This window comes from Emydura macquarii, unplaced genomic scaffold (genome assembly GCF_026122565.2).
Source record: "Emydura macquarii macquarii isolate MOO-44397 ecotype Brisbane River unplaced genomic scaffold, CSIRO-AGI_Emac_v2 contig_1348, whole genome shotgun sequence".
In the NCBI taxonomy this organism is placed as follows: Eukaryota; Metazoa; Chordata; order Testudines; family Chelidae; genus Emydura; species Emydura macquarii.
In genome coordinates this window covers 11285538-11310664 of record NW_027131485.1, presented here as the reverse complement: position 1 = coordinate 11310664, position 25127 = coordinate 11285538, and the positions used below count along the sequence as shown (strand labels likewise).

Sequence of the window (25127 nt, the reverse complement as noted above, 5' to 3'; positions counted from 1 at the left end):
AGCCCTTTGCCCTCTGCCACAGCGCAGCAGGACATGGATTCAGCAGGCAGCAGGGCACAGATGGAAACCCCGCAGGTGTCAGGCTCTTGGCCCCTCAGCCTTGGGGGAAGCCTTGCACAGGGTGAGCAGAAGCAGAGCACGAAGCAGGCGCGAACCTGAGATCAGAGCTCCTTGGAGGGGGCTCTCTGTTACACCCACTCGCTTATGGGCTCTCACAGCCACAGGGCTCCTGGAGGAGCACGTGGGGATCAGGCGCCAACGCAGCGAGGGGCTGGGGGAGGGTGCTCAGCATGGCAGGGACTGGGCCCCTCCTGTCACAGCATTGGAGGCGCCCTTCACCCCAACTCTCTGGGAGCAACGGGCTGAACTCGTCTCGCTTTCTCGGGGAGAGGGACAAAGGCTGGGGGCAGAGGGACACTGGTGCTTTGCCCTGGAGCCTCCCCTAGGAGCTATTCCTCAGGGCCTGGCTAGTGCTGGGGCCAGGGAACTCAGGAACATAGACAGTCGCTGCCAGCGGAGGGATCAGAGCCACCAGGAGACAAAGGAGGCACAAAGCTGAGCAGTCTGGAGCGAGACGCCCTGGGAGGCTGAAATCCTGGATTTACTTGTCTCCCATGTCCTGATCTGGGGACTGTTACTGCCACCCTGTGGAGAGGGGAAACCACTGCAGCAATGCGCCATCCAAGGCACAGCTGGAGGGGCCAGGAGGGGAGAAGGGGCCAGCCAGGTACCGACACATTCAGCTAGTCCACCTGCCCCTCGGCCCCTCCCCGAAAGGCTCCTGCTGCCCCATGCAATACCCTGTGCGCAAGAGAGAACGAGACGACGTACCAGCTTACTCCTCTATCCCAATAGAGCAGGAATCAGGACCCAGTGCTTCCCAGGACAGGAGGAGGGAGGCAGACAGAGAAGGAAGGAGACATTAGAGAGGTGCTCAGAACAGACCGTGGCTCTACGGGAGAAAACAGGCTGCAACAACAATAGCTGGGGAGGGAGCCGCGCTGGGAGCAGCTCAGCCACAAAGACCCCCGAAGCGCAGTCCCCGACCCAGGCGCAGCGAGGGGGAGCCAGGCCCACCCAGGGTGAGCTGGCTCCGCAATGAGCCTGGCGACAGCATGCACGATTCCCCCCCGCCACCTGCTCCCACGGCCGTTCCTACACTGGCACCCCGGAGGAAGATTCCCCTGATCTGATGGCAGGGCTGCAGCCTGGGTCGTGCCCATGTCAGCTCACAGCTCAGCGGGCCCAGAACAGCAGCCCCAGTGGCATGGAGATAAGGAGCAATAAAGCCAGGAGCCCGTGCTCTTCTCTGGGGGTGCCCAGGGCCTGCTGCCAGGAGGTAGAGGCTCTTCCACTTGGTGGGAGCTCCCAGCTGAAGTGTCAGGTGTGATCAGTTGTGGCCTTCACCAGAGGGGACCAGGGGTTTTCAGCCACCCCAGGGTTATGCTTCGACTCGTGTATTCACAAGTCTCCTGTGGGGGGAAGGGAAGGCCACTGTCACACCTGTAACTGTGTCGCTCTCTAGTGGCTGCAGCCCAAAGAGAAGAAAGGAGGAAAGGGGGTGGGAAGGGGAGGATGGAAGCAGCAAGACAAAAAGGTAGGGGAGGAGGGAACGGCAAAGGGAGACAGAGGGGAAGGGGAGATATAGGGCAAGTGACCACTGTGGGAGCCCCACTCACCCACGGGGCCTGGGGGCAGCAGCCAGCGCTGTATGATCAGGCCAAGGGGGAGGTGGCTGCTTTAGGGGAGCGATTCGCTCTGCTTTGGAGCATCAAGTCCAGGTTGCCGCGAGTATGCCTAGCACAGACCCCTTGCCAAGCCGCGACAGCGCAGCTCACGGCCAATCAGTGCCGTGCTAGTAGAGGGGAACCCCCCGCCCCAGGCCAGGGCCAGTTACCTGGCAGGTACACATCGACCGGGGGGTCGCTCTCCGACGGCGTAAGGCTCCGGTGCTCACTGCAGCTGCTCTCCTGCAGGACGTCATCTTCGGAGGGCACGCAGCTACCTGGAGTCAGCAGAGAGTGCAGACAGGTCAGTCCCAGCCCGCCCGCTTCTCGGCAATGCTGCCTTCTCTTCCGAGGAGAGGCGAGTGCCAGCAAGGGCCCCCACTGGCAGACACGTGGGGAGAATGGGCTCCTTTCCCCCTGCGCCCTGCAAATGCCGTCAGGCTGACACGGCCAGCAACTGAAAAAGGGACCTCTGTTGTCTGCAGCTCAACGTATGCTTGAAGATGCACATCAGGCCCAAAGAGTCCAGCAAAGTTGTGCAGCGCCTCCTGCCCTATCTCCTGCCAGATCCTCCCCCTGGGCCCCGATCACTGCACCAGGAGACAGGTGGGAGGATAGCAGAGCACTGAGCTGGCCCCACACATGCAGGACAGCCTGGATTTCAACCTGGGGGAGCAGTACTGGAGTGGGGAGATGGTCACCTTGCATTGGTCAGTGTGGAGAACCCACCCACAGTGCTCTTCTCCCCAAGGAAGCCATCTTCCACAGCGGACCAGTGCTGTCTATAGAACGAGATTCGGGATTTTGCATTCCAATTTCCCAGCAAGTGTTTGGGAATGGTGGGTGCTGCCTGGCCAGCCAAGAGCCTCTGCCTCTCTCCTGGCCCTCGGGCGCAGGCCGGGGAACATGGCGACAGCGTAAAGGGGAGGGGAACACACACAGCCAGCCTCGTGTTGTGCTGCCGATTCAACTTCAGTCGCTGTCGCTTCCCTAGCTCCCAACCAGTGCGGTTTCACCTCCAGCTTCTTCCACCGCCCACATGGAGTTTTGAAACACTCCTGACAAGCGCTGGAGAGAGCCGCAGCGCACAGAGCTTTGTGGAGCCTGACAGTTCTTCCCACAGAGATCCATGTTGTACAAAGCGCATTTGCCAGTGAAGAATCAATCACACCTGGGGCCCAGCAGTGCCGGGTCAGGGGGTGTGTGTCCATGCACAAGCACTAGGGGGCACTCAGTCTCCAAGGAAATCCCAGGCACCACAACTCGGGGGCTCGTCTAAAGGAAGAGTTAGCGCGGTAAACTGGGGGACCAATTGGCAGCGCACGCGCCTGCTGTGCACCAACTGGCCGCGCAGACTCTGCTGCCACACGCGGAGCTCCCCAGTGCTCAAACCCACTAGGGAACGTTTACGTCTGCATTTGAGCTGGGAGGCGAGATTCCCAGCTCCAGTTAGCCTGCTAAAAATAGCGGTGTACCGGGGCTGCACGGCTGGCGGCTCGGACTAGCCACCAGAGCATGGTCCAGGCAGGTGAGAACTCCAGCAGCTACCCCAAGCCGCCTCCCATGCTATCCCAGCTCCACTACTCAAGCAGGGCTAGAGGGCACGTCTGCACGAGTTGGGAATCAACTCCCAGCTCAAACATGCACATATCCCGAGTGCACGGTCGCATGCTAGCACGCTGCAGATCTGCTTGCCGCACACTCACTCGCCGCCTAGACAGGCCCTCAGACTGGGGGATTGCAGCTGATTAACCACTGTCAGACTCGTGTTTCCAAGGGGAACTGGAAACCCCAAAGCCCCCAAGCTGCTCCCCGGCAGAGGGATTTCCACATTCAGCAGAGATCAGTGAGCCAGGGTATGTGATCCAGCCAACAGGTGGAGACCAGTCCTCACGTCAAACCCCAAGGAGCAGCCTCCAGAAAGATTAGGAGCCCTGCCACCAGCCAAGAGAGCAGAGACCAGAGGCGAGGAGGGAGGCACTTCCAGCCCCAAACTCCACCCTTAAAGCTGACTTGTCTCATAGGTACGGGCAGCACATACCTTGCTGCAGGGACGAGATCTCCTCGATTTCTTCAGCCGCCATGCTCTGGGAAGAGAGAACAGAACGATCAGTGCAGGCTGGAATCTCCCTCCCATTAAGCATCCTGCACCGATGCTCTCAGCAAAGCGGTACCCAGGAGGGGGGGCAGCCCATCTGACAGTATTAACACAACACTAGCACGTTCCTGGCATGGGGACAAGAGTGCCCACCCGCCCAGCACACAACACCCTGCTGAACCCCCTCCGGCAACACAACAAACTCCTCGACTGTTCCCTGGTGTCAGCTGCTGACTGGGTGGGTGCCTGGGGGAGGCCCAGGCTGGGGGGTTCAGAGCTAGGAAGCTGCACAGCCAACTACAGAGATTGGTGTCAGAATTCACCCAGATCTCACTGAAACCCAGGTGCCTGGGGCTTGCCACCCTTCTGCACTGGCTGGATTGTCCCATGTTAACAAAGGCCTTCGGGTGCCAGACCCAGGGGGTTAAAAACGCCGTCCTCGATGCACTCCCTGGCTGTAATTCATTGGACTCGTTCCTATGGTCCCCAGGGGGGAGCGGGTGAGGCGGCACAGGAAACGTGGGAAAGGGGTGGTTAGAGAGCTGCGGAGTTCAGGGAAGGCCGGGGAAGTGTTCAGGGCTCCCCGGGAGATCCTGCCCCACACGGACTATGGGCTCCTTTCTGTCACGCACCAAAGGTTTTACCCTGAGCCCCGTTACTCAGGAAAAGCCTGCCCGAAACCAACCCCCCCCAGCCCGACCCCTGCAGTCAGCTGCCAGGCCGCGGCCCAGAGAGCGGCTCTGCCCCAGCGCAGGCAGGGGCTGAGGGTGGGGACATACTTCCGGAGAGCTGCTCTCCCTCAGAACTAGCTCGGCCCCGCTCAGCACCGGCTGGGAGTCAGAGTCCTCCGAGAGCTTCTCCTCATCCTCTTCGTGGATTGGAGACGAAGGCGAGCGTAGTGCACTGTGGGAGGGGGAGAGTCGCATTGCAGGGAGCCACCAAACACTGTAACTTCCATCCCCTCAGCACCTCTCAGCCCGAGAGGCAGCCCCAGGCAGGCACGGCGGGAATGGCAGGGGCCAGGAGGTGCGCAAGAGAGCAGGGAGGGGAGGGGTGGTCAGGAATCCTAGGCAAACCCCTCCCGCTCACAGAAAGCGCCACAGGGGCATAAAAGCAGCCACTTAGAGCTTCAGCTTAGAGCTCGGCCCCTTGGTGTGTCTCACCTGAGCCACACCGACAGTCTCTGGCACCGAATCCACTCAGAAGGATGAAGGGCCGTGTCATGCCTGCTGGGCTCTGAACCTGGGATTCTCAGGAGTTCCAGTCCCTTCTTGCAGTGCCTGTCTGGGCTCTGCTTTCCAACTGGGCTGCCCTGTCTCGGGGAGGTTTGCCTGCAATGAGCTGCGGCTCCAAGGGGCAGCGGGGACACAATCCCAGAAAATGCACAAATGAAGCTGGGCATGGACCTGCGGGCGCAGCTCAAGCGGGGTGCGAGATCACGGATGCACAGCCGGCGGCGGCTATCTCCCAGCCCCACACTGCACGAGGACGCCAGATCGGCCGGGACAAGGTGCCAGGAAGGCTACTCCCCAGCTCAGTAGGTTTATGGACTTGTTGAGACAGAGAAAGCCTGGGGACCCCATGGCATCATATGACCCAGCCTATGGAGACACAGGGGAATGGTTGGTAGCTCTGCGCTCTCTAAAGCTATTTTAGGTCGGGACTGAAGGTGTTAGAAGGGGGTTAGGCAACATGTCTGACCAGCCCAGTGGACATGATACCCGGCTTCTGAGACGGGTGAAGCTGGCTGAGGGAGAGCCTAGAGTCCATGCCGCCTTGTCCACACTAGGCTTGTCAAACAAAATGTTACTTAGCCATCAACCCACTTTTCAACCCTAGTCTGCCCAAGGCCTGCGTTGCTCAGGGATCCAGATTTCTCTGTGAGCAGGAAATGCAATCACTGCCCAGTAAGAGAAGGGCTAGGGCACAACACAGCACCAGGAGTGCACCTGCTTTGCTCCTGGCTCTGACGCTGCTTTGCTGCAGGACCCCGCGCAAATCACTTCGGAGGTGACTTGCGGTGGGAAATGCGTGCCCTGCCCATTTTGCTTCTATGTGATGGATAAAGAAGGCCTCAGATTGTGACAAAGGTTTGTCCCTGTATATTTTTCATGCTAGAAATTCAGCTCTCATGTCCCCTTGTCTCTTGGAGAACTCCACGGAGGACTGGAGAACTAGTAGTTATGACATCATGTATACAAACTACGGGACACCTGAGCAATCGAGAAGGGAAGCGGTTTCTTCCAGCCTGTTTAAAACTCTGGCTGTTAAAACTTTGCTGCAGGGTTAGCAGTGCTGTGAATACTAGGAAGCGATGCAGACCCATGGGCCCGGCAAGCCAAAGAGGATGGCCGTTCTGTACTGGCTGGGGAGGGCCTGAAGGGCTCCTTTGCTGGGGCTGACCTGTCTGGAGATTTGCTCCGCTTGCTCTTTTGAGGGCCACTCTCCACAGCTCTGTCAATCCCAGCTAGAGGGCGGCCGGACGAGGGCAGCCCATCCCCCACCCCGGTGTAGCTGATTTCGTCATACAGAGGAGCTGAAGGGATGGTTGGGGAGATGGAGCGGAGGCCGTTCAAAGCTTCCAGCAGCGAAATGGGCTCGTATCCTGGAGGGATGTTGTCGGAGCTCTGCAGGTGAGGAAAACAGTGTACGTTAGGCAACCCCCTCCATGCAGGACACGGTGCACAAATGGGATCCCTGGCCTGAAACAGCTTTGTAAACCTGGGGTGGGGAATAGTAGACGTGCTTACAACCCACAAAGCATGGGGTTACAATCCAGCTAGCAAGGGATCCAAACAAGAGCAGGAGGTTCGAATGCTCAAGCATGAGGCTGATCAAGGTGTGAAGGGCTCTCCTGAACACAGCTTAAAGGGCCTTGGCCAACAGCCTCAGGCAGGGACAGCCAGAGATGGGCAAAGCAACTGCGACAGAGACTGGCCTGGAGAACAAAGGGCTGACTCGACCTCCATTCCCTTGGTGGACGCAGGGCCAGAAGCCACATTGGGTCACAGGCATCCGTCGCAGGAGTGAGAGTTACTTACAGAGTGCTCATCATGGTCCATGGTCTGGGCCAGGACGGGACTGAACGAGACGGGCGACAGAGCCCCAGGCTTCTTCCTCACGGCTCGGATCTGCAGCAGGGCGCGGAAGGCTAGAAGGGAACATTGCACAGGTGACTAGACAGCCAAAGCAGCGTGTCACAGCGCCAGCTTGTACCACAGCCACTTCGCCAGGGACATGGCTCAGACAACTCGCTAGTGGGGAGAATTCATCACAGAGGGACCCTGCGCCAGGATAGCAGGGCTCCGAGGGGGTAGGGGGTGTGAGGGAGCTGCCTCCAGCTGACCCGCACCGATCTCAGGCTAAGGTCTCAAAGCTGAACAGACAGACGCCAAGCGCTGGTGTCTGGCTCCCTTAGCTCACCCGCCAGCGCAGGAAATGGGAAGGAGAAGCAATCTGCCAGCAGACACACCCCAGCCCCAAGGAGCATCTGTCAAGAATGAAATGGCATCTCTACCTATAGGGAAATACAGCCCTGTGGCCTTCTTTGGCAGTGCCCACTGTCATAACTCGCCTGGGGGAGGCAGTTCTTATTGCAGTGCTCCTGCACCCAAGCATGGCCCTACATCTGCTGCTGGCACCAGATGTGTCAGTCTCCCCCAGCAGCGACCCCTGGAGAGGGACTGATGCACGGCAGGAGGCCAGGAGCTGTTATCCGAGGACACAGTGTCAATCCCCAAAGCAGGTCTGGGGCCAAGGCGCAGTCACCAGATACAAGCGTTTTGGGACAGCACTGCAAGGCCCCAGCCATGGCGCAGGAAGACCCCCGGTGTGTGGGGTGCTGCACTAGTGCTAGGACATGTGGGGAGGGGGCCAGGTCTGGGGCGGCTCACTGAGAAGCGGGAGGGAGAAAGGAAAGCAAGCGAGGCCCAGACAGATCTGCCCACAGAGTAAAGAGTCTGTCAGCAGCCCTCTGTGACCACTCTGCAAGAGCCAGCTCCCCGCGCTGTTCCTTAACCTCAGATTTGGTGACTCCAGGCCCAGGGTGGGGGAGAGGGATTTGGCCATTGTATCAATGTGGCACTTCTGGTAACAAAAGGAGTTAAAGAATGAATTGTTCACACGCTGGGGCTAGGAGGCACATCAGATGCTCTGAAATCCCCCAATGAACAAGACTACAAGATGGTCTGAAATGGGTCCCGGCTCATCCCATACAAAGGGATCGAGGTGATTGTTTCACTACACAGAACGTTTCGTTCACACAATCACCTCCATGTCATTCCCCTAGAACTGCCTCTGTCCAGGGGGGAGACAAATCAATGTGTGCTTTTGAGGAAAAACTCAGATATTTTTCTATAATATATATTGGATTTGTTCGGTATTTCAATTATAAGGTTTTCTTTAAAAAAAATAAACCTGTTTAAAATGAAATCTGAATTTAATACAACATATGTGAAGGCCTATTATAATTTCTTAAAATATTTAAATAAAAAATAAATATGCTGAATCCATGAGTCTCTATCAAAAACTTTGATACGGCTGCTTTTCCGTATCAAGTATCCAGGAAATACATCTAACTTCTCAGGCCAAACTTTACAAATACGGCACATTAGGTAATGTTACATGCTGCTTTGTGCGTTTAATTAAATTCCAGTCACCATCCTAATGCAGCTTGACACAAAGTATGAGACAAAAATTAATTAGCTAGTAAATAAGCAATCTATCATTCACCATTTTCAAACACACTAAAAATGTACAATTAATGATGAAGAACCTGAAAATATTAAGCTACAATATATTATTGCTTTATAGAGTCCTGTCCTAGGTAGCGAAAAGATGTACTAAACCTAGTGTAAAGTTGTAATTTAGTTGTAAATCAGCATGTTTTAATGGTTACATCAGCCAATGACAACGTACCTTTCTACAGAAAATAACTGAAGTATAAATGGAAAAGCTGATTAAAATGGATGATTTCAATCAAGGCTGTCCACTTGGTGATTTAAATCAATTTACCCTGCCTCCATCTCCATATCTTGCCCCAATTCACTCTCTGTAGAATTCTAATTTTGTGTGTCTGCTCAGATTTAAGACAAAGGGAGCCTATGAACACTCAGGCTTGTGCTATAATGGGGCCTCCACTAGTTACTTGTGCTTAACGACAGCCCGGGGATTTGCCAGTTTCCCTGTTGCATTCAGCTGCTAGCAGGGGCAGCCTGAAGCCAGACAATACAGGGAATCTGAGCTAGGTTGGCTGTAACTGATTTGTCTAAATTCAGTTTCAGGCCCAGACAAGACACTCTGATAAGGATGCTGCTGCAGACTTGGATGCTTGTGGCGCCGTGCACTATCCAATTGTCCAGGTAAAGAGAAAATCCGGACGCTTGGGCAGTGCAGGTGGGCCAATTCACACGCCATACATTTTGTGAAGACCCTTAGGGCCAACGACAGGCCAAAGGGAAGCACCGTGTATTGGCAACATGCATCTCAAGCTGTAAAAGCGAAGGTACTTCTTGTGGCCTGGATGTATTACCAGGTGGACTATGTGCCCCACCAACCTTCACTCTCCAGGGAAGGATACTGGAAGTGAGGGTGAACCTCTTGAACTTGATTTTCTTAATAAAGCAGTTCACCTGTCTGGAAGTTTTGGGGAATTAGGAAGTAAGGGGATTAGAATCCTTTCCCTCTGCGATCACAAGGGACCTTTTCTATCACTCCCAATTCCAGAAGAGTCTGTACTCCTTGGAGTAATCTGGTCTTGTAAGATGGCTTGCTGAAAAGGGACAGGGAAGTGGGCCTGGGGGGAAAGGAGGTGATCTGGATAACACATCCATCTTCACAGTGCTGAGCACCCACTTGTCTGACATTATTTCAGTTCCAAACACTGTACAAGTGCAATAGGCACCGTCCAACAGGCGGGATAGGTGGGAAGATTGGTATGCTGTCAAAGTGACTGTTCAGAGGCTGTCTATGTCTGGTGAGGAGGGCCTGATGGAGACAAAGCCATCTGGTGTCATTGAGAAGGCCTGGATCGTCACTTAAGAGTCCTGGAATCTCTGCTGGAAACGTGATCAATAGTAGAGCAGAGATCTAAACTGTTTCTTTTTTGAGATTGGGGTGTAGATCCCTATTGATCTCAGTCACCCAGGAGGTTTTCAGGGTACACGTGATGTCGTCAGTCTTTTGAGAGAACACTTTAGACCGCTCAAATAGCAAATCCCGCTTTGCAGCTCCTTTGGAATTGCAGCCACCTGGAGCCCTGGAGAACGTCTCATGGCAAGGAGAGCAGCTATGGATCACGAGGCCGTATCAGTTGTGTCAACAGCTGCCTAGAGGGATGTTTTTGCCAGGAGGTGGCCTTCAGAGACAAGAGCCATAAACTATTGCCTATGCTTCTCTGATAGTTTGGCTAAAGCTGCAAAAATTATTAAAACTATATTTGGACAGGAGAAATTGACAGTTATCCACCCTCAATTGCAGAGAAACTGTAGAGTACGCTTTCCTGCCATACATATTCAGTTTCTCAAGCAACTTGTCTTTAAGACCGGCTTTGGGATGAGACGGAGAGGAATGCTCGTTGGCAGCCATGACCACCAGGGAGCTGGAGACACACCAGTGAGTGTGATACGATAATCAGAATCCATTTGAGAAAGGTGGTAGTGTCCGTCCTGTCTTTCGGCTGTAGGTGGAATAGAGGCTGGGGTCTGCCCGAGGGTTTTCGCTGCCCTCAGCAGAGCTTCTTCCATGGAAAGGGCAACGCTTCCCATAGCAGGTGTTTGTATGGTATCAAGGAAATGAGCAGATTTTCTTGAACGAGCTTCATCTGCACTACCCTAAAGAAGTGGCCACTCATCTCATTAGGTTCTGGGAGATCCTGAAGTCATCTGGAGGTGGACTCTGCGGGTGACAGCCTTGTCTGGAGATGATGAAGTAGTCCACAGAGGGACATCCAGGACTTACTTGAGTATCTCACCCTCCTCAATAGGGTCCAAACCAGTGGGAGTGGGGACAGTTGGAGGAGCCTGGTGAGAGGCTTCTTGGACTGGAGAAGGAGACCTTTCGATGGTCTGAAATTCTGAAGGTCACAACTCCCTGGAATAGACCACAACCAGTATGGCCAAGAGGGGTTCTTCACAGCTGGAGCCTCCCACAGCGGAGGGCACCATCTTGGGGCTTCCTTGAAGAAAGACCATTCATAGTCCTTCGAATCTGTGCCTGTCACGACATCGATAAGGTGATCTGAAAGGTCAGGATGTTGACAGAATTCAGAAAGCGAAGAGGGAACGTATGACTCCTCAAGGAATAGAGGGACCATTCCTGTCGGGGTTTATGGGGAGCTTGACAGAGAGAGAGAGAGAGACAGGCTCTGCAGTCTGCACATAACATGGGATAAGGAGATCTGAATGCTGATAAGGTAACTGGTGCTGTTCATGTTGAAGTCGACTGTATCCGTGATGGCCAAGGCATCGGTAGTGTCGTGCTGGGTAGCTTGAAAATACTGACAATGTTTACCGTGCCAGATGTATCTGTGTGGACGGTGCCAGGTGTGTCAACAGTACAGACAGGGCTGGTGGAGCCGATAGTGCTGACGGTGCTGAAGACCTCATAGGGGTCAATACCAGAGCTGGGTGCTTCAGTAACGGAGAGGCTGGAAAAAGGAGACACACAAGATCTCTTGCAGACAAGAAGGCTTGAGGAATCAGAGGCACTGGCTCTATCATGGCAGTGCCAAGGTGGTCTGCATCAGCTGTACAGATGAAGAGGGGCCTGGTAAAGATGAAGGCCCTGGACTTGACAGCCCTAGAGAAACTGGGGTTGACAGTGCCACCACCGATGGAGCTGGTGAGTGCTTATGTTTACGATGCCTCAAACTGGTACTGGAGGACTTACTGGAAGGCGTGCTCAGTGAAGACTGAGATTGCAAGTGCTTGTCAGCACCGAAGCTTTGGATGCTTCCAGGAGACTGACTGTGGGGAGGAAGAGCGGTGTTTTTCTCCTGACTTCATTCCGAGATGCAGGCAGCCAGAGGGGCATTCCTCGTGGAGTCAGAATCCATCATCTCATGCGCGGGTTCGATTCCAAGACAAACCACCGCCACAGTGAACTTTCAGGCAGAAATCCCTCTTGCTTTCTAGTTCTAGTGGGGAAGGAGGTACAAATTGGACACCTGTCCCTCAAAAGACCTTCCCCTAGGTAGATTAAGCAGCTTTTGTGCTTGTATGTGCCAGGGATAACAGCCCTGCACATGGCACATGACTTGAGACCTGGGATTCCTTTTTCATAGTCAGTCCCTAGATATCTATATCCACATTGCAAATAACTAACTAAAACGATCTGAACTATCCATAACTATATACACGAAGTGTTTCAGAAACCGATGGCAACCGATGCAAGCAGTGACAGGGAGCTCCAACTCTTGCCACAGGCGATGAGAAGGAACAGAGAGGGAGGTGGTGGACATATTGATCATAGGCTGTGTGGTGGCCGACAAACAAGCAGGGAAAGCCAGCGGCTTCAGGTCCTTTAAAACCATAACACTGAGATGTTTAGCTCTGCAATCCCAACCAGCACCAGACACACACTGGTTACAACTGCTTGTGTCCATGCCGAGCTCTCCCGAGGCTCAGAGGAATGCTTATGCCTGGAATAGCTCAGAGCCGAGGCCCAATTTGCAACCCCACAACCTGTCTGATTAGCTCCCCGCACGGGAATGCACTTGTGAGAGAATCCATTTGCCATCCTATTCCCAGGAACTGCTGCAATATTAACAGGGAGCTTAGCTGGAAACAAGGCTGCAGTCACCCTGCTCTGCATCAGGCATTATTATTATTTTTTAAATGACTAGGCCCTGAATTAGCCAATATGGAAAGGATTTAACACCTCCACATGCCAGACTCAAAGCGGGCCGGTGGCAGAAGCTCAGGCTGTTCACCCACAAGAGCTCCATTGATTTAACAGAATGCAAATGAGTTCACATCGGCCTTCAGGAGTGACAGGAGCCAGTTTACTTCAGGAAGAACCCTGGGGCTTATATAAGAGCCATGCCCCTTTCCTCTCCCAAACGAGGCTGCCAGCTTGATACAATCCGAGGGAGCAGACTGAAAGGAAGGGGAAGGCACACGCTGCCAGGACACTGCGGAGGAAGCTACGCTGGGCTACTGATGTCTCTGGAGCCAGGTCAAGCTGTGGCTGAGGACTATTCTCCATCTCACTGGCTGAAGATGGTTCGAGCAATTTGTTTGCTGACCAGCCCAAATGCTAGTGCTCTTCTGCAAGCCAAGCAAGACCTGAATGGCATCTGAGGACGGCTTGAGCTCAAGAACATTTGGCCGCCCATCTTTAACGTAGAGACCTGTCGTCCTCACAAGACCTCTCTGGGAGGTGGGAGGAGGCTTCAGTCTTCATGGCGCTTTTGGTCTCTGCTGTTTCGGCTCAGATGGCAAATTGGGGCCAATTAATGGTCAGATGAGCAGTTCTGCAACCAGCCACCTACCCCGGTCTCCGACATTTCACAGCGCCAGCACAGCTGGCAAACACACAAGAGCCCTGCTCTGAACAGCTTCTGAGGAGGAATGAAATGTTTCACTCCTTCGAATGCAGCAAAGAATTGAGGGTTGGGCTCTTTCACCCATGAAACATCAGCATCGGTTTGCATTAATGTCTGGATCTCTGACACGCAAAGAGGCAACTGTAAAAAAGCAGCACTCAAGCAAGGTGGCCTAGCATACAGCAGGCTCACCTGCTGCCCCTTCTTTACGCAGGGGGAGACCATAACACCACTCAGGTGAACAGAGTTTTCTTCACAGCAGATGCTGCTGTCCTCTCCTTCTCACAAAACTAAATCAGCAGAGACATTCTCTGCCTGCAGATCAGATTCACATTTAATTGCAAGGGAAGGGAAATCACCACTTCTATCCCTTACAGCAGAAAATCTGGACTTTTTTCCTCCCAATGCTAAGTACAAGATTTCTTTGGAAACCCAACTCAGAGCCCACTGACTTCAAAGAGTTACCAGGCAAAGATGAACATCCTACAATCCCACACATTCATCACTGAGAGCAGTGTCAAGAGGTGGAAGAAATGGTAGCAAGAAAGATGCCTCAGAGGAATCTATGGCTTCGAAGACACTAGCCATCTAAAGCGCACAGGATGATAGCCAGGCTAGAAACAGGGGCCACTACCCCTGAGGATCATTGGCATCCTCTCAGGCAAGGTGGCCAGCACTGACATCGTGAAGCCATCTTTCACACTCCATGTGGCAGTATTTAAACTGCTCTTGTGATTGACAGATTTGCAAGTGGTAATCCAGCTTTGTCCGCTTCCCCTTCCAGTCCCATTGGCTGAGTGGGAGAGAATCCGAATACACGTTACCGCTGCACCCATACCCCACCCAAGATCCCAGGGCTCCAGCCAGCCACTGGTGTTGTTGGCACGTAAAGCCATCCCTGCCCAGCTAGGTTGGCATTTTGTACCCAAAAGGAGACACTGCTGCTCCCACCGGAAGGTAATGAGACCTGCATCCTCCCCTGAGTGTACTCACGCAGCCTGCAGATGGGGCAGTTGTTGGCCTGGTAACGCAGGGTGTCCGCACAGGAATTGCACAAGCACAGGTGCCTGCAGGGCAGGATGAGGGTATCTCGCAGGTCGGACAGGCACACCACGCACTCGTTGCTGTTGTCACTGTTCTCATCGTCAGAAGGCTGCAACGAGAGGAGAGGCATTGCCACATGAATACCGGCGCCCCGCAGGGAAGGGAAAGAACACGCCGGTCCAATGAGGTCCTTTCAGCTCAAAGGTCAGAGATGGCTCAAGAGGTAAAGGGGGCTGTAATCCATGCTCAAGGAGCTCAACCTATTAACTGAACAAAGAAACTGAACTGAACAAAGAAGGTGAAGGGGTGACTTGATCACAGTCTAGGAACCTACATGGGGAACAAATATTTAATAACGGGCTCTTCAATCTAGCTGAGAGAGGTCTAACACCATCCAATGGCTTCAAGTTGAAGCTAGACAAATTCAGATGGAAGCAAGGCGTCTGCCTGTTAACCTCTGGAACAATTTACCAAGGTCACGGCGGATTCGCTATCACTGACACCTTTTACAATCAAGGCTGGATGTTTAGAAAAAAGAATTTGCTCCTGGAATTATTTGGGAGCAGTTCTCTGGCCTGTCCTACAGCCAGCCAGCCTGGCTGATCGCACTAGTCCCATCTGGCTCGGAATCTAGGAATCAAAGAGGGGCAGCCACACTGCCCAGTTCTGCTCTTTACAGCTTTCAGGGGAGCACGTCCCTGAGCAGGCATCAGGCTGACAGCTAGCACCTATGTCCTCCCGCTTGCAGCTTGCTCTCCCCTGTACCAGGGCAGGGGCAGAGAATCAGGGAGCTCTAGCTGGTTGTCCGTTCCCAGCGGAGCTCCCCTAGACTCAGGCAGAGCCAGTCAGCACCTGTCCTGCCCTCCTTAGGGCTCCATCGCCCAGCAGGGAGGCAGGCCATGGAGCTGCCCCAGGTACTCTCTTTCCTCCCCTGCAGCAGGGCAGGCAACCAGCGGGGGAGCTGCTGAGCAGCAGCAGGGCGGGGCAGCAGCTGCTCACAGCTCAAACTAGGGCTGGGGGGGGAAGGGGAGGATGCAGTGGGAGGCGGAGGCACCCATCATCTCCTCCTGCTGGTTCACACACGTTCATGTCACCGTCAGAGCTGCAGCTGAGGGAGCACTCTCCCTTCAGAATCCAACCCTGACCAACAGTCGCTCTCCAGCGCCACAATTTAGTGCCTCAAGGCCTCTAAGCAGCCCCTGGGCCAAAGGCGGGACACACCTGCTGCATGGCCTTGTTCAGAGCGAGATGCCTCGGGTGGGGAAGTGGACAGGCCAAGCCCTTCCTAGGAGGGCCTTGCCCAGCTCCCTCCGGCCCTGGTGCTGTAACACTGCTGGAGTCTTGGCTTCGTTACACAGCTTTCATTAACCAAAGCCTGCATGCTGGAGCTGACAGTCAAATGCAGCAGTCGCTACAAAGAGGAAGCAGCTCCCTCTGCTGGAGCGAGAGGGGAAGGGGGGGAAGGAATCCTTCCAACCCTGCCAACCCTCCTCCCATCACCACCGGCACCCCCGGCTGAAGCTGGGGCAGTCACACTTGTTAGGGAAGGGGCAAGGGCCCAACCATTCACGATCTCAGTGATGTGCACCGACAAGCTCGTCCTTTTGCGTGAGCTCCCTTTCTGACGCACGCAGGACGCACGCCGCACTGTGGGGCCACCTCGGCATAAACCAGATGCTGCATCTCTGTCTGCTGCCAGATCAGCGAGCCGGCCCGCTGACCAGGCAAGCGAATGGCTATAAGCTGCCTGCGCACTTCACGCGCACTCTGGATCTATTTCAGGGCTCTGCCGTGTTGCACAATGACATCCTTCCTCCTCTCCCCTTTTCACGCTGGTTGCTAAGTGTTTGGGAACCACACAATAAACAGCTCAAAGCCATGGCTCTATCTGAAAGAGCTGGATCGGAGGGCTCATCAGAAGACAGCAGGAGCACAAAGAGGCGTCTCTTAGGGGACTGGGTATAGGATTTGAAAAGGGTTCCCTGCCTCCCCGCGGTGCTGCCTGGTGGAACAGACACACAGCGGGCCCAGATCTTTAGCACAGGACCTGGGAAAAGGAAGGCCGGATGGAGAAGGGGCAGGGTTTCCCTTCTTCTGTTCCCTTCCCAAACCCCGCTCCCTCCCTCAAGCACAGCATTGCAGAATTGAGTACAGCACTCACAAAAGCAATCGACTGTAGAGGCCAACACTTGGCACTCACCATGCTTCTCATCTGCACAGCACTTCACAAATGAAGCCTCTCGCCCCGCACCGAGCTGGGAAGGTCAGCTTTATGGATGGGTAAACTGAGGCTCAGAGAAGTTACGTCATTTGCCCAAGGCCATGCAGTGAGTAAAAACCGAGGATCAAATCCCAGGCTTGTCTTCTAAAGAAGGGGTTGATGATGTTTATAGTTGGAGACTATAGTCCAAGACTACACACAGTTAACTCCTCCATTGTTGCAGGGACATGCTGGACTACTATTTGCTCAAGCATCCATTCCAGCACCTGGCCATACCCAAGGGAAGCACCGCAAATCTGGCAACGGGAATCTTGGGATCCCCGCAGTAATGAGCAAACATGCAAACAAAGCAAAAACACATTAACAGCAGAGCTACAGTAGCCGACCTCAGGGATCATGGGGAGAGCGTGATGCAGAGAGCTCTCCTCAGCCCGCCCTGTGCTAACGGAGGAGCCAGTCACAAGGAGTGACCTCAGAGACCGGGGGTGGTCAAGGACCCATTTACGGGGGAGGAAAAAGGAACCATTTCAGGGCTGGGAAGCAGCCAGACTAGACAGCAGCCTGTGCAGGGCACCCGAGACTGGCACAGCTCTCCTCGTGATGGATCGTTACCTGTATGGGCTATGGAGAGAGGTGCCCAATGACACCCACTGGCAGCTGGTGCCTGACTCCCTCTTGCCCAGTGGTTCCCAAACATTTTCCCTGCAAGGCCCCATTTTCAGAGGTGTTGTTTCCCACGACCCCAGACAGCATGGACGTTGCCATTTAAAAAAGGCATCCTCCCTGCAGTGTGAGCTCACATGCACTGTACGTGCAAGGTCATGCTGCAAGGAGGATGCCATTTTGCTTTACAAACTGGCGTCCTTGGGACTGCATAATCTCACACACCTACGGCGCGTGCAAGGTCGTGCTGCATGGAGGGCGCTGTTTTGTAAAACAGCATCTTCTGCACGCTCAGGATTGCCGTGACCCCATCTGCTGATGAAGCAACCCCACTTGGGGGCACAACCCCCAGTTTGGGAACTGCTGCGCTAGCTCTTTGAACAACAGCCCCGGTGCCCAGCCCCAGTGCCATGATTATCAGAAAGGCAACGTGGCCTATTTCATTCCTGAACCAAGTGAGGGGCAGCAGCTGGGAGGAGTCCCTGATTCCCTCCTCTCCCCCCACAGTTCATAAAGCATCAGCCCATGAACAAACTCCCAGGAGACGCCAACCCCGACAGGCAGCATAGCTCTCCTCCTCCCCCCCACCCCCCTGTGGCTCAGCGTGCTGGAGAAGAGGGTCTCTAAACACCAGTACCTTTGTCTCCTGGTTGTTTTTATTCTCAATGCCATAGATCTCCTGAAGCAGGTAACTCACTCGATCAACCTAGGGAAGAAAAGGACATCACTTAGCCCAGGAGCCACAGCAGCTTCACTCGCATTTATTCCATTTTTGTCACTTGATCTGCGACAACAGAGAGAATGGTACGGCGCCCGGGGGGAACAGCCCCACCTGGGCTGTGTTAAATGGGAGCTGAGCTATGCAAGCACCCCAAAGAAGAGAGTCTGGGTGAGCCAGAGCCCAGCAGGGCCCCTTCCTCCCGCTGAGGAGGGGGCCACAGAACTGACTAAGGGGCAGGGACAGAACAGTGGTTTCTTCAAACCCAACTGCACTTCAGAATGCACTTTGCTCATCTCAGGCCTGATCCCAAGAAGCGACAGGGGACTGCAACTCCCGCTGGCTTCAATGGGCACTGCAGTACTTGGCCCCTGCTCAGGATCGGGCCCTGCTTTGGTGGCTTAACTTTGATCCTGGATGGCCAGGCTGAAATTCAGACCCTCCTGCTCAACTGCGCATAGGAAAGGTTGGACAAACTCACCAGTAGAAGGCCTCGCTTCTACACCGTGCCAGCAAAGTTTCACCAGCACCCCTTACCAGCACGTGGCATTCTGCTTTCAAATAAACACACATCAACAGAGTCTGAGAAACTGTTCAGCGCCTATCTTGGTAGGAGAAAGCTACTTCAGAGAGTCATAGGACAGCTGCTCCGGGAGCACTGTGCGTGGTTAAGAACTCACCTACCAAACCCTCAAGCCCTTGATGCATCTCCATAGCAGGCTCCGCATGGATAATTACTGGGATGGCACATGCAAGCAGAAAGAGGTACAGCTGCCAAACGGCAGTCACTGGGTATGGACAATAGTCAGCTTGTGCACCCTTGGCCTTGCCATGCGCCCAGCTTAGTGTCCCTCTACATGAAAACCTGTGGGGAAGCAGAATCAGCACCTATTGCTGTGCTGCCCTGGCCCAGAGCGCACGTGTGCGTATAGTAACTAGGGTCACAGGTTCAGTTCCCACTGGGGGGAGATTTCTTAGGTTGTCGTTTCCCACTCTGGGGAGATGTGGCAGGGGCCTCTTGCCACACCATGAGAAGGGGGTGTAAAAGATCTTTTCTCTCTGTACCAGGAAAGGGTTGAGGGGGAGACACTGAAAACCAAAGAGAGGAAGAAGGGCTCAGAGCACACAGGGGACTTGCCAGTCAGTGCTTTTATGGAGGAGGGAGGCAGCAGCCATGCAGGCAGGTGCAGTGCTAATCTCACCTGAGCCCTCTACGCATGGAAGCTCTAAGGTAACGGACACAACCATTTATACTGCAGTTTGTTGCGGATGCTGTGCAGTGGGCTCCACCAAGTAGAAGAGCAAATCTCTCCTGGGTCCAGCCTGTGAAAAGCCCAGGGGGTTGGCGAAATGGTGGGGTGACTCTCAGTACTGCCCAGACTGACATCCTGCAGATGGGAGATGGAAATGCTTTACTGCATATCCCAAAATGGATCCTTTGCTACTGAACTGTGAAGCCACCTGGAATCAGATGCTCGAACTCCCCCGCCAGTCATCCAGGTGAGTTTTGCAGCTCCACCCGATAACAAGCACTTGGTTGTTTGAAGAGCCGTGTCTGTGACTCGCAGGAAGCAGCACACATGGATGATGCAGGCCCAGCCTAATTATGCCCACCCGGTTTGCCAGTTTAAAATGCTCTGACTCATGGTCCAGCAGCTTTAACAAGCCTAATTCCCGTGTCTCACCATTTAACTCAGCATGGGGCTTACACCCCTTCTGAGGCTGCATTTCAAGGCAATGAGGTCAGCAGTTGGACTCCGGAGTGAAATCCTCTGCCGTGGCTCCCAGCTACAGGCTGGGGAGTTTTAGAATGACTGAGTGGGAGCAGACCTTTTACAGCAAAGAGGGTCTTGTTCCATCATCCTGACTCCTCGTGTGATCAAGATGTGCGGGGGGTGGGGGGTCGGGGGTCTCAGCTCCAAGGTGCCGACGGAGGGGCATGGGCACTGGAATCTAAACAGGTTGATGTGTTCCCTTTATTGAAAGGTCTCTAAAATAGAATGTAGGATCACACACCAGTCAGAAATAGACGAGGCCCATCAGACTGGGAAATCCATTCCTCCACCATGGTAGAATGCACCCGCTGCTAGAGAGACCTTTAGGTATTAGTACACTACCCCCAACCAAGCCCACAGAGAAACTCAGCTCAGATCATTAGCTGCTGCCCCCCTTCCACCGCCAAAGGGCTTACAGCACTGGGCATCCAGAAGATCTCAGGGAGTAACAGATGGTACAATGGCAGGGAGGGAAGGAAAGAAAGAATCCTAATGATGGTATGAGAAAAGTTTACACTAACACACACTCACCTCACTCCACTACTTTTCAGCTCATTCTAGACACACTGGGAGCAGACTAATGACACATTAGTTTCTGCAGTACTCTGTGTTCTTGTAGGAATAGCTTACAGTTCTATTTTAAAAGCCTGGGAACATTATGGGAGGGACTGTTTAACCCCTAGATTTTATGAGCTGGCACGGGGGGGGGGGGAGTCAGCGACAATTAGGAAGGCAGAGAACTGTGTCAGCAAAGAGAGACAGACAAATACACACTATTTCACGGCAGGAATAGGCTTACCATCTTGTGGTAGGCTGAGAACTGTCCTGGCAGCCAGTTAAAAGGAAACAGCCTTCCATTTCAGCAGGCGAAAGTACTGGGCCAGAGCCGTGCACATGTGCAGTAACCAGCATTTATTTGACTAGATCGTTGCCATGTGGGCCTATGCTCTGCCATCAGCAAGCTTGGCAAGAAGAACAGGCGGTTTTTGTGAGCTTATGAATGCAACGTTTCTTCCTGCTTTAAAAAAAACCCAAACACACCAACCCCCAAGGGGAAACCTTGCTGATTTCACTGTGCTCTGCTCCTTCCCAGCTACAGCGCAGCCTCTGAGGTGGCTTTCTGCTCTCCTCCCCACTCTATATTGCCTGGGAGTTCTCAAATTCAGACCAGCAACCATTCAGGAGAATCCCTTTCTGAGCCTTACTTTACACATATCGGTGTGTTTTCTGGGCTGAATTCTTTTACTACGTATCTTAAAGTTATTAATGGGAGCTACACGACCGGAGCAGATAAGAGACTGAGTTTTAATACAGCCAAATGCAAAGGTAGACATCTAGCAAAGAGGAATGCAACCCACACCAACAGAATGGGGTACTGCATTCAGGGAAGCAGGGACGCTGAAAAGGGTTTAGGGGTCAGAGTGGGCAAGCAATTGAACGTGAACACTCAGTGCAATGCTGTGGCACAAAGCTGATGTGTAGACAGAGGAGCAATGAGTACAAGTAGAAGGTGGTTTTACCTCTGTATATGGCACCGGTGAGACCAACACTGCACTACTGTGTCCAGTTCTGGTCTCTATATTTGAAAAAGGATACTGAAAAACTGGCAAGGGTGTACGATGATTTGAGGATGGCAAAAAATGCCTTACAGTGAGAGACGTACCGAGCTCAATCGGTTTAGTTTATCCAAAAGGAGATTGAGAGGTGCCTTTATTATAGGATCTAAGTACTTTCATGGGGAGAAAAAAACGAGGACCAAAGGGCTCTTGAATCTAGCAGAGAAAACCAGAGCAACGTCTGGAAGCTGAAGCCAGACAAATTCAATGAAAAATAAGGCGCACACTTTTAACAGTGCCAGTGATTAATGAACAAACGACCAAGGGAAGTGGTGAATTCTCCATCTCCTAATGTCTTCAGACCAACACTCGATGCCTTGCTGGAAGATGTGCGTTAGCCAAACACAAATTATTGGGCTCAGTGCAGGAGTAACTGGATGGGGTTGGTGACCTGTGATATAGAGAAGGTCAGACTAGATCATCTCATGGTCCCTTCTGGCCTTAAACTATATGAGTTCCCAATAGCTTAGATTAAAGAATGAGCTATGGCCAACACTAGCAATTCCTCCTTCATTGTGGCCTACTGCAGATGAATGCATTTCCCCAGTGCTTGAATTCTTAAACAGGCACGTTTACAGTAGCTTGAACTAGAGAGATCAACTCTCGCTGTGTCGATGTCCCACTGCAGGAGGCTTGAGACACTTTTCACACTGCTTTGACTCTTGAAAACTCTTCTAAGGACTTGTCTACACTTGAAATGCTGCAACTGCGCCGCTGTAGTGCTTCAGCGTAGACATTACCTTCGCCTACAGGAGGGGTTGGTAATCCACCTCCCTGAGAGGTTGTAGCTAGGTCAGTGGAAGAATTCTTCCATCAACCTAGCGACGTCTACACCAGGGGTTAGGTTGGCTTAGCTACATCACTCAGGGGGGTGGATTTTTCACGCTCCCAAGGGACGTAGCTGGGTCAACCTAACTTTAGTGTAGACCAGGCCGAAGACAAGAAGATGCCGCTTTCAGCCCATCTTCCCCAGCAGTGGTATGCTATAGCCACTAACTCCCTGCTGGCTGCAGCTCCTGAGCAAAATGGACAAGCTGCAATACGGACAGCAGAGGAGCTTTGACAACAAGTTTCCAAAACCAGTTCAAGAGTCGGAAGTTTATTGTGAGCAGCTGTTTCAAAGTAGTCAGAGTCTAACCGACTTTCGTTTGTGCAGTTTCCTGGTGTGGAGCCTGTGTTTTTCTTTACACTATTTCTGCCCCTTTGGTGGCAACCTTTGCAGAGACTCTGGGATTTAAATGGGTCTGAGACTGAGCTCTCCCCTCTCCTCTCTCATATATAGGTGGTCCCCTCCACATCAAGGTTATGCTGCTGTTCCCCATGGTGTGGATCAACAGAAGTGAGAGGTTCAATATCGCTTTCTAATTCCTGGAGTGACCTAATTTCCAAAGCTAGCCTTCTCTCTCCCCCCCAAAGTTTCAGCCTAAAGCAAAATTTCATGTGGCTAACTTAGAGAAGGGTTATGATAGATTTAATCTTTTGTGCAAGCCTTGTAGAAGCAATTGGGAGCCGACCCAACTCAGAGAAGATGCAGTTAGTGAATAAAGACAACAGCCCAGCCAGCAGCGTCAGATGCGCCAGGGTAATAACAGTATTTACTGAAAAGTTCCAGAGGGGTAGCCGTGTTAGTCTGTATACAGCAAAAACAACGAGAGTCCTGTAGCACCTTAAAGACTAACAAACTTCTGCGGGCATAAGCTTTCGTGGGCTGCAACCCACTTCATCAGATGCAGTCAGTATTTACTGAGAACAAGTGACAGGTGCAGAAATTAGATCCCTAGCCAGATCACTGGCTGTAGAAACAGGCAAGCAAACTGAGTTACTGTTTGCACAGCGCTGGGAAGATGGCCCATGTTAAGCATTATGATCATCACAGATCAAAAACAGAGTCCACCAACCAGAGCAGCAGCTTATTAATGACATTCGCATCAGACCAAGGTATCACATAATCTCATGTTTTAGGGGCTTTTTACCTTGTTTTCGCCCCCCCCCCCCAAAAAAAAGCAGTACCTCAAAGCTACAGAGAGGCATGATTTTCAAACCACCGCCACTCACTGAGTTCTGTCAGCCCATCAGGACCGAGAGCTGTTAACACACAATGCTCTGTCTAAAACAGCTCTGGGAATATGCAACTTCATTCAAAAACTGAATATTCACATTGGAAATAAGGCATGACTCTGCCAGGGAAGAGCAAACCCCAGCAACCAAAGTCTCGAGGAGCTCTGAGCAAGGTGCAGAGAAGAGGGGCACATGATTCAAGTGGAGGGAAAGGAAGAGATGGACTGGAACAGGGGAGAGGAGAGAAATGGGTGGGTGCATAAGTTTTTTGTTCTGTGTTTGTTCAGCGTCTAACACAATGGGGTCCTGAGCTATGACCTTAGCTCACAGATACTACCACAACAACACACAATGAAGTCAAGGTGGGCACCAGTCAGTGTGCCACAGAATGGGTGAATTTAGTAGTAGGGCTAGAGAGGAAGGAATGAGTTTTCAAAATTCATAGAACGCCCCAGCAGGATTTAGGAAGGACCTGGATGGGAAGAGAGAATGAAAACATGCTTGACACCAGCCCAGCAAGCTTTGGCCATGGGAAGGGAAGTGAGGCTGCCAACGGGGAGACAAGGGAAAGGGGGAAGATCAGGCTCTCGGTCCCGTTGCTCTGTTGCAAAGGATTCTAACGGTGAATAACTTGCTGCTCCTTTTAAAATCCATGTCACTGGTGCCATCCCCGGTCCTCAGCACGAGATCTGTTGGACTAATTCCTGCCCACTGAGCTGATCTGCTGAGATCATACAACAGCTCATTCTCACCGTGAACTCAGCCAACTTCTCCAGAGTGCTCTTACAAGCGACACCTTCATCATATAACCAGTTTAGAATAGTCTTCCAACAAGGGCATGCTCCTGGGCATGAGTGGAAGCCGCACATGCAAGGGATTTTCCGACAGTAAGTATCCAATGTAGACTTGTAGGGGGGTTAAGTCTGGATCAGCCTGAATAGCTCCTTCATTCACCACAGCTCGCTCTTCAGTTTCCCGTTGCCTCAGCTGAACATCTGTGTGCTGCGTCTTCAAGGCCTTGCATTGCAGGTGCCTCCAAGCCACCCCACCTGACTCCTGGCAGAGAGATCTCTATCAAACTGCCCCCGCAGAGTCTGAATTCCTTGGGAACCTCAGTGTCTTTTAAGTCTTCCAGCTCTCAGGATATTCCATTCCCCTCTGTTTGGAATTGTATGATGGCTTCAGTGTTGATCGCTCTGGCTAGACAACAGCCATACTAGTTCTCTCAAGCCCCTCTGCACTGGCAGGAGGATGGACTGGGTGAGTGAACAGGTCTCCTCCACCTCTGCTTTCTTGCTGTTGCTCCCAGGTTTCCTTTTAAACTGCTTGTGGACCCGGTCTCCTTAGACTGCTCCCTTCACTCCAGCTGCTCCTAGGATATCACCAGCAAAAGACTTTCCTTGCCTCAGTGAACAAGGAGACTTGACACATTGTGCAGGGAGAAAACAAGTACAGAGATCCCTGCAAGTAGCTGAGAGGCAGATGTGCAAGGGAAAGAGCTAACAGCTTTGAGAAGTGGCTAACATTGGGGCGGCTAAAATGTGGTTCACCCAGTTATACTTCTAGAGCCTCTCTCACAGAATACAGAGCTGAAGGGGCCATATAGTAAATTATGAGCAGGTGTTTGTGCTGCCTGACACATCCAGCAACAATGCAATTCAGA

The 25127-nt window shown here is 52.9% G+C and overlaps 1 protein-coding gene across 2 annotated transcripts in view; it reads right to left on the bottom strand.

The window, feature by feature from the left end:
• The window catches only part of MGRN1 (mahogunin ring finger 1), a 94013-nt gene that overhangs the window by 2443 nt on the left and 66443 nt on the right, over window positions 1–25127 (bottom strand). The window contains exons 9-16 of one of the 2 annotated variants that reach the window (XM_067551145.1): window positions 17935–18003; window positions 14363–14522; window positions 6867–6976; window positions 6229–6452; window positions 4605–4728; window positions 3769–3814; window positions 1898–2005; window positions 832–876 (exon numbers count right to left, since the gene is read on the bottom strand). In XM_067551145.1, coding sequence (XP_067407246.1) covers window positions 836–876; window positions 1898–2005; window positions 3769–3814; window positions 4605–4728; window positions 6229–6452; window positions 6867–6976; window positions 14363–14522; window positions 17935–18003 — 882 coding nt within the window. In that variant the 3' untranslated portion in view covers window positions 832–835. The remainder of the gene's footprint in view (window positions 1–831; window positions 877–1897; window positions 2006–3768; window positions 3815–4604; window positions 4729–6228; window positions 6453–6866; window positions 6977–14362; window positions 14523–17934; window positions 18004–25127) is intronic. The other variant, XM_067551144.1, reaches the window with a different exon arrangement.